Genomic DNA, 15,463 nt, shown 5'->3' with positions numbered 1-15,463 from the left:
ATAGCCAAAAACTACCTACATTAAGCATTTCTTGTGGACATGCCTACTTCCACAGAAATCCGACTAGTAAAAACTAAACGGTGTCCATTTAAACAAATATTGATGAAAACTTGGCATATTACAGGTCTAAAGAAAGAAACTCCAAGGTTTCCAAATCCCGACTGCCATATACATATACATACACATACACATATCAAACAAATTCACATGACCGTCAACGCTCTGATAATATAGTTAGTTTGTAATGCGCATTGTACTAGGTATCAAATGTAATTGATTATTATACAGATTATCAATGGATGTGGATCTTCAAACAGCAATTAAAATTGAATAAAATTCTTGCGGATCACAAGGATTCTAAATCTTTATAAAGCTCCATGAAAAAGGAATCTCTGAACAAAGTATCAAAGTTCCCCAATCACCAATAAATAACAACACCGAATATTATATTTTTATTTGAGTTGTTTTCAATTGCAAATGAGATTTGACAAAAGTGGCCCAATGCATTCTCAGGATTCTAACCCTAGCAAAATTTGTGTGCATTCTCTGTACATATCGTATATGGATTGATTCTCTGTACACAATTGACTCTGTTCTGTTTTACATGGTGATCTGGCGTTGATACCTTTGAATCCGATCTATCAACGCGCTGGCCTTACGTCTTGCTCTAGAAGTACCAGTCAAGCTCAGATCTATCAGCGCCTGCTTGTATCCTGCACCTCTGTCGCTGTTTTTCACTTCCTTCAAGTATCTCGGATCGTTTGAACAGAGCGCCGACAGAATAATCACAGCGTTCTCTCTGTTGCGAGGGCATCCTTCAGCTTTGATGTATTCCATCAATAATGGCAGCGCACCGGCGTCCCCAATGGCCTTAGCTCCCTCCTCATGGCTCGACAGAATAGTCAGAATTGCCAGAGATTCATCCCCCATTGCTTCCGTGGGACTACTCATGAATTCCAGCAGGACAGGCACCAGCCCAGCTCTCACGCTTCTGCTTCTGTTAGCCGGAGGATATATGCACAGATTGAACAGCGCAGAAGCGGCGTCCTTCTTACCCCTTGTGTTTCCATCCCTGAGAAGCTCCACCAGAGGAGGGATGGCACCGCAAGCCCCGATTTGCGCCTTGTTTTCATCCACTGCAGATAGACTGAACAGAGCCGCGGCTGCGTTTTCCCTGGCGGCCATGTTTCCGCTTCTCAGAACCTCCACGATGGGCGGAATTCCTCCTTCCTCTGCAATCAGACTCTTATTCCCTTCGTGGATCGATAGATTCAGCAGGGTCGTCACTACATGCTCTTGGGTCTCCAAATCGGGGCTTAGCAACAGAGTAATCAAGGTTGGGATTATATGGGCCTCTCCAATGTAGGCTCTATATGATGGCTGCTTCCTCGTTAAAGCCCGGAGCTCCCGTGCAGCTTCTCTCCGCTGGGATTGATAGTCCCCTGAGAGCTCATCCACCAATGTTGCGACATATTTTTTCTCTTTCGGCGTAATTGTCACGCTGTTGGTCACATCGGCGGTATTGATGGGGAGTTCTAATCCATGGCCCTCGCACCATTGCTGAATCATCATTCCCAACAGATAATTGGGCGTCAGGATGAAATGGGGCAGTATCTGCTGTGTTTTGGGGCATGTTCGATGCCCTGCGTCTAGCCACGCCTGTATAAATTTTCGGTCATATGTCTGCATTACATCATGCGCAGCACAGATCTCAGAATAGAAATTTATGTTCATATTAAACACACTGAGAAACTTTCAGTCACTTTAATCAAATATTAAAACAACAAAATGCTGGATCTATATATGCATTAAGATATTAAAACTGCATGCTAACTAAACGTAACTGACAGTAATTATTTCTTGCACAACTGTCATTGCCATCACCATGATTACCTGTCCCGTGGCCACCACGACGGGATCTCTGATGAGCTTTGAAGAGATAGGGCAGAGAAAACAGTCTGGAACACCAATGGCGTCTAACTTTTCTGAGAATGATTTGGAGTTATTCTCCGACTTGTCGTTTTGGAACCTTAGTTTGCGGTTCTTGAGCGTGGCGAGAATGCAAGAGATCTCATCCAATACCTCAGTCCTGCAGTCGTCCTCATCTGGTATCAGGTGCACTAGCCTCTTCAGCTCCCTTTTGAGCTCTGAATTTGAACGGAAAATTTCTATACTTGCGATACCCAGGGATTCATTGTCACCATGAGACTGTTGCTGGGGGCTCGGCGGATTGGCCATATCAACAGCCCTAGTCATGGTTGCTGTACAGATCTAAGAAAACAAGAAAACCCAAATCAGCGCCGAGTAGAAATAGGAAACCATACCAATTCGGAAAAGGAACCTCCAATCAATGTAGACTGAAGGAATGAAATACCTACTGCTTGATGTTCCGCCTTCAACAGGTGGTTTGTAGCAGTGGCGAGGCCATATACGGCCTGCAAACTAACTGGCCTCTACTACCCTGAAGCTCAGCGAAATAATTGGGAGTTTCCCAAAACTATGCCACTCCCACCGCCTCTGGCCATGGCATTTGGAATCGACGTAAAAGTAGTTTGCTCGTGGGCTTCGTGGGCTCCTCCTGGCCATCGCCGGGTCCCTCGGTTTCCCACGACAACGTAATTAAAGCCGCACATAAGGAATCTACCTAATCATATTCTGAACATCCATGTCGATGGCGTTGTCCATACATGTTGACGAAAGAATGGTTTGCCCACCACACCTTACCGGAATTTGACAAAGCAAGGCTACCGATTTTCGATAAATCCATCGTGTTGTATAATTATTTTGGAATTTGGTATTTATAAAGGGAGGTGTTGTCGGTCATGGAATTTGGGGGAAAATTTTGAGGTGAAATCTTTATTCGTGTTATTTAATTGGTTTTTTTGATTGTATAGGGATTCAGCGTCTTGAAAAATTTCTAGGGCATTTCTGCATGGGTTACCCATCAAGCTTGTGATTTCAATAAATTCATGCCGGATTTTAGAGAAATTAGACTGGAAAAACCCACCCGAAAAGCTTCCAAAAAGTCTCACTAAAGACAACTTTGTTATAAATGGTTGTAGATTTCAAATTTGGTCGGAAAATTATGGAAATCCAGGTAAGTTGTTCATGAAATCTGGCATAAATTTTTGTAAATCCAGAGTAAAGTTGTTAAACTTCAAGATGTTGAGTATCTAAAATTTTTTTATGGTGCTGAATCTATTTCCACCATAAAAAAATGTGATTCAAATATCCTACTATCAAATATTATGAAAAAAATTGACAAATTCCTACATTTTTTAGCAGCTCCTTAGACCCAACCTTATAATTATAAATAAAATTTTAAAATATATTTTCTCACATAAAAAAGATTTATTAACTTAAAAAATTAATATAATATTTAAATTATGCCATTCAAATTTATAATTTTAATAAATATTTATTAACCAAAAATTTCAAAAACAAAAACTACAGGAAGTAGAATAATTAAACCACGAGTCAACACCACAACGTTTCAAGATTACATGTTTAAACTGCGAAAAACACCCCCGCAGAGGTAAATTGTCACGAAATCAATTTCATTTTTTTTGGAAAATTGTGGGTGGATTTTATATTTTCTTTTGGATTTATTATGGTTTCATTTTGTGTAGATCGATTTCTTCTTACATTGAAGCTGATTCCAGCTTACCTTTACATATAATTATTTTCGTAGATGTTTTATTGGTTATTTTAATTTAATTATTTTATTCGTTGTTTTATTAATTATTATAATTTAATTGTTTTAAAATTTTAAAATTAGTAATGTTAAATTTATTATAATTTTTTAATTATTTATATTTTAAATTTATATTAAATATAATATAATAAAATAAAAAATTATGATTTTTTTGGTTTTTATATCGCTTTTTATATAACCCTGTGTTTTGATTTGCATTTTCATTTGGTTATACAAAATTGTTTCATATGTAATTTTTTAGGGAAAAACTTTTCTTAAAATAATTAATAGTTTTTGTGAGAATATTTACAATTTCATCATTATTTTGACATTTTATGAGAATATTTACAATTTCATCATTATTTCGACATTTTATGAGAATATTTACAATTTCATTATTATTTGTTTTGGGTTTTTTTTGGTGAGAATTAATAAGTAAAGGTACTTGAGATATCATTTTTTATCTCGGGAACCTTTAAAGTGAATCATTGACATGTCTCTTTGGTTTTTGTTTTTTAAAGTAAATTAATAATAAGCAAAGGTCCCTGAGATATTAATTTTTATTTGGAATCTTTAAAGTAAATCAATAAAGGTATTTGAGATGTTTTTTATTATTATTAGTCTCTATCATCTGGCAATGGCATGGGACTATAGTAATATGTTTGATGGCATTTGACATTAGTTGGTCTTCTATTTTTGGAAATTTTCGAAGTTTTTTTCTTTCATATTTGTTATTTCCATTCTCATTCAACTTCACCTCTTATTTGGCCTCTTCCCGAAGCAGGGAGGCCAAAAGCATATCTTATATGTGTAGGAATTTACAGGGTAAGTTCCTCAGACAGAACACCAAAGGACACCGCTCACAAACAGATCACAGACCAATACACCAGTATTTTGACGTGGTTAAAACCCTCAAAGAGGGAAACAGTGCACGGCCTGAGCCAACGTGGCCACTTCAGGCAATTTATTAATAAAAGAATGAAAATTTACATATGCTTCTCTCATAGACGGATTACCCTACAAATGACCCTCCATGCTCTTTAAATAGAGATCATGGACCAATCGTGTGTTAAGCCACGGATCAAGTGTCGGTAATACCGAGGAGAGAATGAACCGTCGGATCACTACATATCGTGACCGTCGGATTGTAAGTTACAAAATGTACATAGTAAAGAAACACACTTTACCTAACTCTATACTAGACCAAGTTGTACTTAACTATTTCCTATGTGTCGGAATATCCTAACATCCCCCCTTAAGAACAACTTGGGATAGGATTGAAGGATTTACAAATATGACACAATAGGAGAAGGAAGGAGGCACTAGAGCCTATCCTCCCTTAGTGACAACTTCCTGAACTCCAACCATAAATCGAAGTTTAGTGAACTTCGCCTCTGTGAGAGCCTTTGTAAAGATGTCTGCAACTTGATCATCTGTTAAACAATATTGCACTTCAAGAACATGGTCGTGAATGAACTTTCTGATGAAGTGCATGTGCAGTTCAATGTGTTTGTTGCGCTGATGTTGGACTGGATCTTTGCATAGCTGAATGGCACTTTGATTATCACACCAAAGTGTAGTCGGATGCTGCTGCTGAAAGCCAAACTCTGACAGGATCTGACGAAGCCACAAGGCTTCCTTACTAGCTTCTACGACACCACGATATTCTGCTTCTGCTGAAGAAAGAGAAATGGCACCTTATTTCTTGCAAGCCCATGTAATAGGTCCTGAACCAAGAGTGAACACATAACCTGCAGTAGACTTCCGATCATCAGGGTCACCAGCCCAATCGGAATCAGTGAAACCGACCAATAGAGGAGATGCTTCGGCATTGTAATGAATCCCAAACTGAACTGTACCTTGAACATAACAAAGTATTCTTTTAGCTGCTTTCCAATGACTTTCACGTGGGTTTTGCATAAACCGAGCAACAAGGCCAACAGCAAAGGAAAGGTCAGGACGAGTATGGGTTAGATACAAAAGTTTTCCTACAAGTTGACGGTATAAGGTAGCATCAACTTCAGGAGAAGTACAAGTGACTGAAAGTTTGACTCCAGACTGAAAGGGAGAAGGGGCTGGCTTACAGTCTTCCATGTGAAAGTGGCGTAGAATATCACAGGCATACTTGGACTGAGAAAGGGAAATACCTTCCTTGGATTGCAAGACTTGAAGACCGAGAAAATAATGTAAGTGTCCTAAGTCTGTCATTTCAAACTTCCTTTTAAGGCTAGACTTCACATGGTTTATAAGGTTGGGATCACTACCAGTCAGGATAAGATCATCAACATAAAGAACAAGAATGATAAGAGACTTGCCCACTTTCTTGGTGTAGACAGAATTGTCAAAATGACACCTAGAAAAGCCATTTTCTAAAAGAAAGTTATCCATTTTGGCATACCAAGCTCGAGGAGCTTGCTTGAGACCATAAAGGGATTTCTTAAGCCGACATACAAGGCTGGAGTCTGTTTGTATAAAGCCAATAGGTTGTTCCATATAGATTTCTTCATGAAAGTCCCCATGCAAGAAGGCGGATTTAACATCCATCTAATGGACTTCCCATTTGAAAGAGGCAGCGAGGGAAAGAACAAGGCGGATAGAGTTCATTTTGGCAATAGGGGAGAAGGTTTCAGTATAGTCAATGCCTTCAACTTGTGAAAAACCCTTAGCAACAAGACGAGCTTTATGTTTATCAACTTTCCCATCTGGTCCATACTTGGTTCTGTAAACCCATTTGCATCGAACAAGTTTTCGTCCCTTTGGTAGAGGAACAAGATCCCATGTATCATTTGCCAATAATGAATGATATTCTTCATTCATAGTTGCTTCCCAATCTGGATGGCCTGAAGCTTCTGCAAAGGTGTCAGGATCATAATTCACTGAAGCTTGAGCCAGTAAAGAATGTTGAAAAGTGTGCAACAAGAAATGCTTGTTGAGAATGCAACAAGATGATGGAGCTTAGTGAAAAGAGTCGCCTTCAGTAAGTGGGCCCGCAGGCAAATTATGGCGCAAGTTCTATTTTTGATCATAGTGTGGATGATCACAGTGTGGGTGACCACAGTATGAGTGATCACAGTGTGGATGATCACAGTGTGGGTGACCACAGTATGAGTGATCACAGTGTGGGTGATCACAGTGTGGGTGACCACAGTGTGAGTGATCACAGTGTGAGTGATCAAAGTCTATTTTTAGACTGGCTGTCAAAAATAGAAAAGTCAAATATTATTGTCTCATAATAATATTTGGACTATAAACTTGATCTTATTCTCTTGGAGCACTTCAGGATGAGCTACGGATGTGGTACATGCAGATCCCAGAGGGAAATACGTGGTTACCTATGGGATGACTAATATTTGCATGCAAGACTTCAGTTAGAACTCAAGTGAGTTGAGTTTAGTGGACTGGAGGTGCAGTTGATGGAGTTGTGTTCAGTTTAGCTTTGTTAAACTGGTTGTAGTTAGTCTAACTGATCAATAGATTAGAGATGAGTTGGGTGAATTAGTTATTAATTAATTCACAAGTTATTAACTCATAATCCAACTATAGAATACATCAGTTAACTCAGTTGCATGTCAGTGCATGTTCAGTTCAGCAGGGACAGGTGTTAGAGGATCAGATTGCTATCAGTTGTGACTATAGTTGTGCATGATGATTTGCATAATCAGAGGCATTGAGTATGCCAATGAATAGGCCAATATCAAGAATTGTAGCCTGTGCTCACGTCCAACAGAGTGTGAGTGATTATTTGCAGGTCAAATACGAGTTTGGTAAACCATTCTCATCAATTCTTGAGCAGGTATTGAGCTGGAGAGGCAGGCAAGCAGTGGAATAGATTTGGAGATCAGATCTGAGCTGTATTGTGTGTAACAGGTGGAGCTGGTACTAGATTGCTTGTGATAAGCATTGTACTTTGTAATGTTACATGATTCAATCAATATAATATACAGATAGTGTGGGGTTTTTAGCGAGATGCTTTCCCCGGGATACATACTGTGTTAATGAGTTTGATTGATGCTTCTATGTGTGCCTGTGAATGTTTCTGCTTCTGTAAATTGATGATCAACGTAGAGGAGCTTATGTATTGTGTATGTATTCCGCAATAGTACATGATCAGGATAATCTCTGTTGAATATGTGTTAAATTATTCAAAATTTCTACAAGGTATCAGAGCTGCTTGATTTGTAGAAGAGATTTTTACAGGATATCAAGCGAGGATTGATCATCGGATCTATTATTCATAAAGTGTTTACATTTTATTTCTTCAGGCAGAGTCTGTAATCGGGCCAGGTAGCCTCTGGATTCATCCTTCTTTTGGAAGGTGAGATATCCGGTGAATGCCCATACAGTCGATCTCTGTACAAGAAATACTTTGTTCTCACGAATTTTAGATCGGAAGCGGTTGAGTTTTGAGCTGGTGGAATTCGAATTTAATTCCAAAGCAAGAGCGAAACTCAAAAACATTCAGTGTGAGAATGGAGACAGTATGCCCCAGTATCTCACGAAGTTCACCCAATGCTGGGATGAGCTGGGAAGTGTGGGGGTGACTGTCGGATGAGGATGGTGAGTCTAGCACTTCTTGACCTTCCTAAGAGTTGGCATAGCTACCAGGACTCGGTGAACGGAAGGGAGAAACTTCCAGGATGGGAAAGACTATGGTCAGATCTTGTGCAGGAGGAGATCAGGCGGAACACCAAAGACGGTTCTTCATCCATGCAGGATGAGGAGAACTGTGCCTTAGCGAGTAAGGCGAAGAAGGGGAAGGGGAAGGTTTCTCTTTCCGAATCCAATTCTTCCAATGATGGGAAGAAGGTTGACAAGGCGAAGGTGAGATGCTTTCGTTGTCATGAGTTGGGTCATTATGCTACTAATTGCCCAAAGAAGAAGTCCAAGAAGGGATCCGGGGAAGGATCTGAAGGTGAGGCACTTGCTTCACAGTTTGAGTTGGATTTCACACTCTTCGCATGCATGGTTTCATCCATGATGGGAAGTGGTTGGTTTCTTGACAGTGGAGCTTCTTTCCACATGACCGGTGACAAAAGTTTGTTCAGTACTTTGGAGGAGAAAGATCTCCAGATACTCATAGGGATGGGTAATGATGAGAAGTATAGTGTCTCAGGTGTAGGCACGGTTATTTTTCAGAGGGAGCATGGAGCTCGCCTTACCTTGACCGATGTCAAGTATGTACCAGGACTGAAGAGAAACTTGGTGTCGATCGCGATGCTGGAAGACAGAGGCTATGATGTAGTCTTCAATAAGGGAAAGGTTTTCCTTAAACACATCATCACTAGACAGGTGAAGCAGATTGGTTCACGGGTCAAGAACCTGTATGCTCTTGAGGTTCAAGATGCATGCAAAGCCTTGAGCAGCAAGGCAACTGATGGAGACTTGGTGGTTGAGAGGGAGCGTATATTACCTCTCAACATGCAGAGCTAGAAGAAGTCTCAAATGATTGTGGAGGAGCCACGATTGGTGCAGCAACTTTAGGAGGTTGTGGAGCAGCCACAACAGGGGAAGCTGAGAGGAGATCGAGTAGAGACATCTACTCATGCAGAGACCTCCAATAGGGGGAAACTTCAAGCCAGGTGGGCTGAGGGATCGCATGCAGCCATACCTCCAGGTAGGAGGTGGGGTGATGTGGATTGATTGTCCCAAGGAGGAGGGGCAAGATCCTTGAGGTACCCAACCTCTTGGATGAGACCTTGCTACGGGAGCCCCAATGTGTAGTAGCAGGAGCTGACTGATTGGGTAGAGACAAATGCGGATGGAGCGGTAGAGAGAGCGACAGTACAGGGAATCCCAGGATAGCGCATAGCTAGCAGGCTGCAGCAATGCGAGAGGCACAAGTGTTTTGCACAGTGCTAGGTGGCACAAAGAGGTGTGCAATGGTGCGAAATGCATGGAGATGTTGCAGTAGCGCAGATGTCAGAGAGGGAGCACTTGTTAGTAGCAGGTAGAGCTTCAGCATCAAAGGATGTTTCTAGCCCAACAGGGAGGTCAGTTGGGAGGTGCAGTGTGGATGCAATGCTGGGAGATAGAACCAGCAACAACACGGATGTAGTCAGAGATCAAAGTGACAGAGGCTAGAGCAGTCAGATACTGAAGAGCACAGAGATGCAGAGTTTTCAGTCGACAGAGGCAATAGCAGTCAGAGACTTTGATGACAGAGTAAGTGGACCGGTCAGATGTGTTGCATGGAGAACATTCCAGAGTTACAGGATCAGGTTTGAGAGGAAGCCTTTCTTGTTGAGAGGGAGTGTTGAAAAGTGTGCAACAAGAAATGCTTGTTGAGAATGCAACAAGATGATGGAGCTTAGTGAAAAGAGTCGCCTTCACTAAGTGGGCCCGCAGGCAAATTATGGCGCAAGTTCTATTTTTGATCACAGTGTGGATGATCACAGTGTGGGTGACCACAGTATGAGTGATCACAGTGTGGATGATCACAGTGTGGGTGACCACAGTGTGAGTGATCACAGTGTGAGTGATCAAAGTCTATTTTTAGACTGGCTGTCAAAAATAGAAAAGTCAAATATTATTGTCTCATAATAATATTTGGACTATAAACTTGATCTTATTCTCTTGGAGCACTTCAGGATGAGCTACGGATGTGGTACATGCAGATCCCAGAGGGAAATACATGGTTACCTATGGGATGACTAATATTTGCATGCAGGACTTCAGTTAGAACTCAAGTGAGTTGAGTTTAGTGGACTGGAGGTGCAGTTGATGGAGTTGTGTTCAGTTTAGCTTTGTTAAACTGGTTGTAGTTAGTCTAATTGATCAATAGACTAGAGATGAGTTGGGTGAATTAGTTATTAATTAATTCACAAGTTATTAACTCATAATGCAACTATAGAATATATCAGTTAACTCAGTTGCATGTCAGTGCATGTTGAGTTCAGCAGGGACAGGTGTTAGAGGATCAGATTGCTATCAGTTGTGACTATAGCTGTGCATGATGATTTGCACAATCAGAGGGATTGAGTATGCCAATGAATTGGCCAATATCAAGAATTGTAGCCTGTTCTCACGTCCAACAGAGTGTGAGTGTTATTTGCAGGTCAAATACGAGTTTGGTAATTCTCATCAGTTCTTGAGCAGGTATTGAGCTGGAGAGGCAGGCAAGCAGTGGAATAGATTTGGAGATCAGATCTGAGCTGTATTGTGTGTAACAGGTGGAGTTGGTACTGGATTTCTTGTGATAAGCATTGTACTTTGTAATGTTACATGATTCAATCAATATAATATACAGATAGTGTGGGGTTTTTAGCGAGATGCTTTCCCCGAGATACACATTGTGTTAATGAGTTTGATTGATGCTTCTATGTGTGCCTGTGAATGTTTCTGCTTCTGTAAATTGATGATCAACGTAGAGGAGCTTATGTATTGTGTATGTATTCCACAATAGTACATGATCAGGATAGTCTCTGTTGAATATGTGTTAAATTATTCAAAATTTCTACAAAGAAGAGGCTCTCTCGAACTGAGAATGTGTACGTCGCTGATCTGTAGGATCACCGGCAAGATCACCTGCTGCATCTCGAGTAGCATGGACCCATTTTGGAAGCTGAGGAGCTGAAGGAGGATCCTGAGAAGGTGAGGGAGGATTTTCATCCTCGCTTTCATCATCTGAAGAAGAAATATTTTCAAAAGTAGAAGAGATAGGGAGAGGTGGCACATCCGCTAAACTAGGCTCGCAGGCCGATATATTTTCATCAAACTTTACATCTCTTCTAATGATAACATTTTTGGACTTAAGTGGAATAAGTCTATATCCTTTGACATCTTCAGAATATCCAACAAAAATACATTTTTCACTCTTTGGTTCTAAAGCTTTATGTTTCTCATCTGGAATATGGGCCCATGCTTCACTTCCAAAAACACGAAAGTGACTTACATCTGGTTTGTTTGAGCTCCATGCTTCTTCTGGAGTGATATTCTTTAAAACCTTAGTAGGAGTGCGATTTATTATGTAATTTGCACAGTTAATTGCTTCTGCCCAATAATTAAGACTAAGTCCTTTAGATTGAATCATACAATTAGCCATTTCCTTTAAGGTGCGATTCTTCCTTTTAGCTACACCATTTTGTTGTGGAGTATATGGAACAATATGTTGCATTTGAATTCCATTCTCAGTGCAAAAGTTGATGAATGTGTTTTTAACATATTCTCTGCCATTATCAGATCTTAGCTTAAGAATTTGATGTCCAGATTGTTTTTCAACAAAGGCCTTAAAGGCCAAGAACATGTTAAATACTTCACTCTTGAGTTTTAAGAAGTATACCCAAGTGCGTCTGGAGAAATCATCAATGAAAGTTAAGAAATACTTGTAGCCAGAGAATGAAGCAACTGGAAGTGGACCACATAAATCACTATGTACGAGCTGTAAAAGGGCTGAGGCATGCCAAGAGGCACGTTTTTCAAAACTGTCCCGATGATGTTTTCCGAGTACACATCCGGAACAAACACCATCTCTGCAAGATACCATTGGAAGACCTATCACCATATTTTCTTTACATAGATTCTGAAGAGAGCGATAGTTTAAGTGACCAAATTGCTCATGCCAAAGTTTGCTCACTTCATCATTATGAGCAACAAATACTGAGGGAAGATTTGATGACCCAAAGTTGTGAAACTTATACAACCTTGTAGAATCATCAGCAATGCCAGTAGCTAAAATCTGTCTAGGATCTCTTAGGTCCTTAATTACAACATCGTGAGGTGAAAATTCAACGATTTTACCTTCACCTGAATGGGTTATCTGATATACAGATAGAAGGTTGCAGGATAAGGTTGGAACACATAATACATAATTAAACTGACCATTGTCTAGATGAACAGTTCCAGTCCCTACAACACTAAGAGATCTGTCATCACCAACATATATATTTTTGGTGTTACAATCATTTAAAGAAGAAAACATGGCTTTGTTTTTGGCCATGTGATAAGAAGCTCCAGAATCAATGAGCCACTCATGAGAATGAGAAGAAGAAGATACATTTAGTGCATAGCCGGACCGAGATGCTTGACAACCACATGCAGAAAGTGCCATTCCTGAAGATGAAGTTGAAGTTGAAGATTGCTCCAAATAATGTTATGCTACTTCATTGCTGCTTCCAAGGCTTCCATCTTCTTAAAGCATTTGGATTCTAAGTGGCCATCTCGATTACAAAAGTTGCAATGTCTATCAGTCTTCTTCCCTTTGTTTTTATTTGTCTTATCATTTTGTTGAAATGATTTTTCATTTTGAGGTTGAAATTGCTTAGGACCCTTGTTTGGTTTAGGACCATTCTTTTTAGGATACAACTTCTTAGGATTCTTTGGATTTGGTTGCTGCTGGGCGGCTAATGCTTTCTTAGAAGAGTTTCCAAGATGAAGAAGATCAAGGTGTAAGAGTTTTTCTTGTTCTCTTATTAAAGAATCACAAAAGGAATCAAAGGAAGGGGACTTGTAGGTTTGTCCTTGGGAAATGAAGGCTTCTCTTGTAGAATGGAAGGTGGAAACAAACGCAGAATAGGCTGGTCCCAACTTAATAAGAATGGAGTAGATAAGGCTACTATCTTCTTTCTTAACCTTAACACCTTCCAAGAGAAGTCTAAGGGTCTTGAACTTGGACAAAAAATCTTCAATGCAAGAAAAATTATTGGGGTCCAATGTAAGCAATTCATTTTCAAGTTGATGGGCTTTAAGTTCATTTTTAATTCCAAAGACTTTAGTAATTTGTTGCAGTGCTTCATCAGGAGTATCAAGTTCTGCAATATGGAATCTAAGATCTAGAGAAATAGACATCCCTATCAACCCACGTGCTTGGTCTTGCCTATTTTCCCATTTAGCTGCCTTATCTTCATCTTTCAGTTTGGTCTCTTGGCCTGTGGCTATTCTGTAAAGACCTTTACTTCTAAGTAAATCCACAATGTAGGACCACCATTGGAAGTAGTTAGTGCTATCAAGAATGACTTGGCATGGAATTTCCATTTTTAACAGAAACGGAAGCTGTATATGCTAAAACTAAGTGTACCAATGGAAAGATCTTGAAAAATTAGGCTGTTTAAAAAAAAACGGTTCTGAAAACGGCTTCCGGATGAAGAAGTTATGGCTTTTTGAAGAAAATTTGATGAAGTCGCCGACGAAGTGCGGGAATGTGCAGAAATGAAAAATCTGCCCCCACAAAATGGAGACTTGAACCCAAGACCTCTACTCTCATAAATTAGCTTTGCACCAAGTGAGATATACAAAAAGTTTGAGAGAGAGAGAGAGAGGGGGGGGCCTGATGCTTTGGGTTGCGTGCTTGCTTTGAGAAAGCTCTTTTTCCCTACAAAACAAAAAAACACAAAACCCAACATGGACATACAAAAAAAATGAACCTTGCGGCTCGAAGTTAGCTTTAGCCGGAAACTAAATATTTTCAAAAATGAACCTTGCGGCTCGAAGTTAGCTTTAGCCAGAAACTAAATATTTTCCTCAATGTTTCTGATTTTCCAAGATCACACTAAGGCGCAACGGAAAAGAGCATATGCATGAGAAAAATCCTTCCTTTCTGTTTCTGATTTGCCCAGATTGCACAGAGTCGCAGGGCAAAGAGCATACACAGAAATGAAAGGTATAGATATGGTAATAAAAAAAGCTAAATAAACCGAAACCGAAATAAACAGAGAGAAAATAACTGTAAACTGCAAATAAACACTCTATACCTCCAGATCTTAAAAATGACGCAGCTAGGGCTACCGGAAATCTTTTTGCGTGAAACGAAAGGGGTTCCTCACTGGAACAGATGCTCCCAACACAACAGAGCAGTCCTCTCGGCCCGAAAGCAGTCAAAAATAGTAGATCTAGGAAACAACATTCGGATACAGTTCTACCGGCTTTAGATTTGGATCACCAACGGACATGGCCCTCAAATAGCTCTGATACCATGTAGGAATTTACAGGGTAAGTTCCTCAAACAAAACACCAAAGGACACCGCTCACAAACAGATCACGGATCAATACACCAGTATTTTGACGTGGTTAAAACCCTCAAAGAGGGAAACAGTCCACGGCCTGAGCCAACGCGGCCACTTCAGGCAATTTATTAATAAAAGAATGAAAATTTACATATGCTTCTCTCATAGATGGATTACCCTACAAATGACCCTCCATGCTCTTTAAATAGAGATCATGGACCAATCGGGTGTTAAGCCACGAATCAAGTGTTGGTAATACCGAGGAGAGAATGAACCGTCGGATCACTACATATCGTGACCGTTGGATTGTAAGTTACAAAATGTACATAGTAAAGAAACACACTTTACCTAACTCTATACTTGACCAAGTTGTACTTAACTATTTCCTATGTGTCGGAATATCCTAACAATATGCATTTATTTCCTTTCATTTGTTTCCTTAGCATTTTGAATTGCTGAACTAATCTTAGCATTAGTTCGAGTAACCAAGGAGGGATCTTGGATGTATCGGTAGATCAGGTTACATTAACCTCCTCATGCCCTCATGCATGGTTTACACATGGCTCACCCTAACCTCATGCATGGTTTACACATGGCTCAGCCTGGTTTACACATGGATCAGCCTGTTAGCGCTCAGCTTGCCAGCGCCTGCATTGTCATTGTTGTCGACCACTACATTGTTTCATTTCTGAGCTAGCAAACTAGTAACCCAAAGCTGCTATTGTTTCATTTCTGAGCGAGCAAACCAAGTTTAGGATTGGGCCAACTTAACCAACAAGATTCAGATGCTACAGAGGGAAGAGAACCTGCCTGAGCATAATGAAGCAAACCA

At 40.2% G+C, this 15,463-nt stretch overlaps 1 protein-coding gene across 3 annotated transcripts; it reads right to left on the bottom strand.

Moving 5' to 3' along the window:
- Window positions 1-427: 427 nt before the first annotated feature.
- On the bottom strand, window positions 428-2,531 carry LOC149185201 (U-box domain-containing protein 12-like). Of its 3 annotated transcripts, none has more exons than XM_089417789.1 (3): window positions 2,379-2,531; window positions 1,894-2,271; window positions 428-1,683 (listed from the first exon to the last, which is right to left on the bottom strand). In XM_089417789.1, the coding sequence occupies exons 2-3, from the start codon at window positions 2,254-2,256 to the stop codon at window positions 601-603; spliced, it is 1,446 nt and encodes a 481-aa protein (XP_089273915.1). In that variant the 5' UTR covers window positions 2,257-2,271; window positions 2,379-2,531; the 3' UTR covers window positions 428-600. The 3 variants fall into 3 exon arrangements, with proteins under 3 accessions (XP_089273915.1, XP_089273916.1, XP_089273914.1); XM_089417790.1 differs by having other exon boundaries at window positions 2,375-2,517; XM_089417788.1 differs by having other exon boundaries at window positions 1,894-2,523.
- Window positions 2,532-15,463: the final 12,932 nt, after the last annotated feature.

Source organism: Pinus tabuliformis, chromosome 3_2 (assembly GCF_031772625.1).
Source record: "Pinus tabuliformis cultivar Carrire ecotype Pingquan chromosome 3_2, CPIR1, whole genome shotgun sequence".
Lineage (NCBI taxonomy): Eukaryota > Viridiplantae > Streptophyta > Pinopsida > Pinales > Pinaceae > Pinus > Pinus tabuliformis.
Note: the sequence above shows the minus strand (reverse complement) of the source record. Positions and strands in the feature narration are given on the sequence as shown.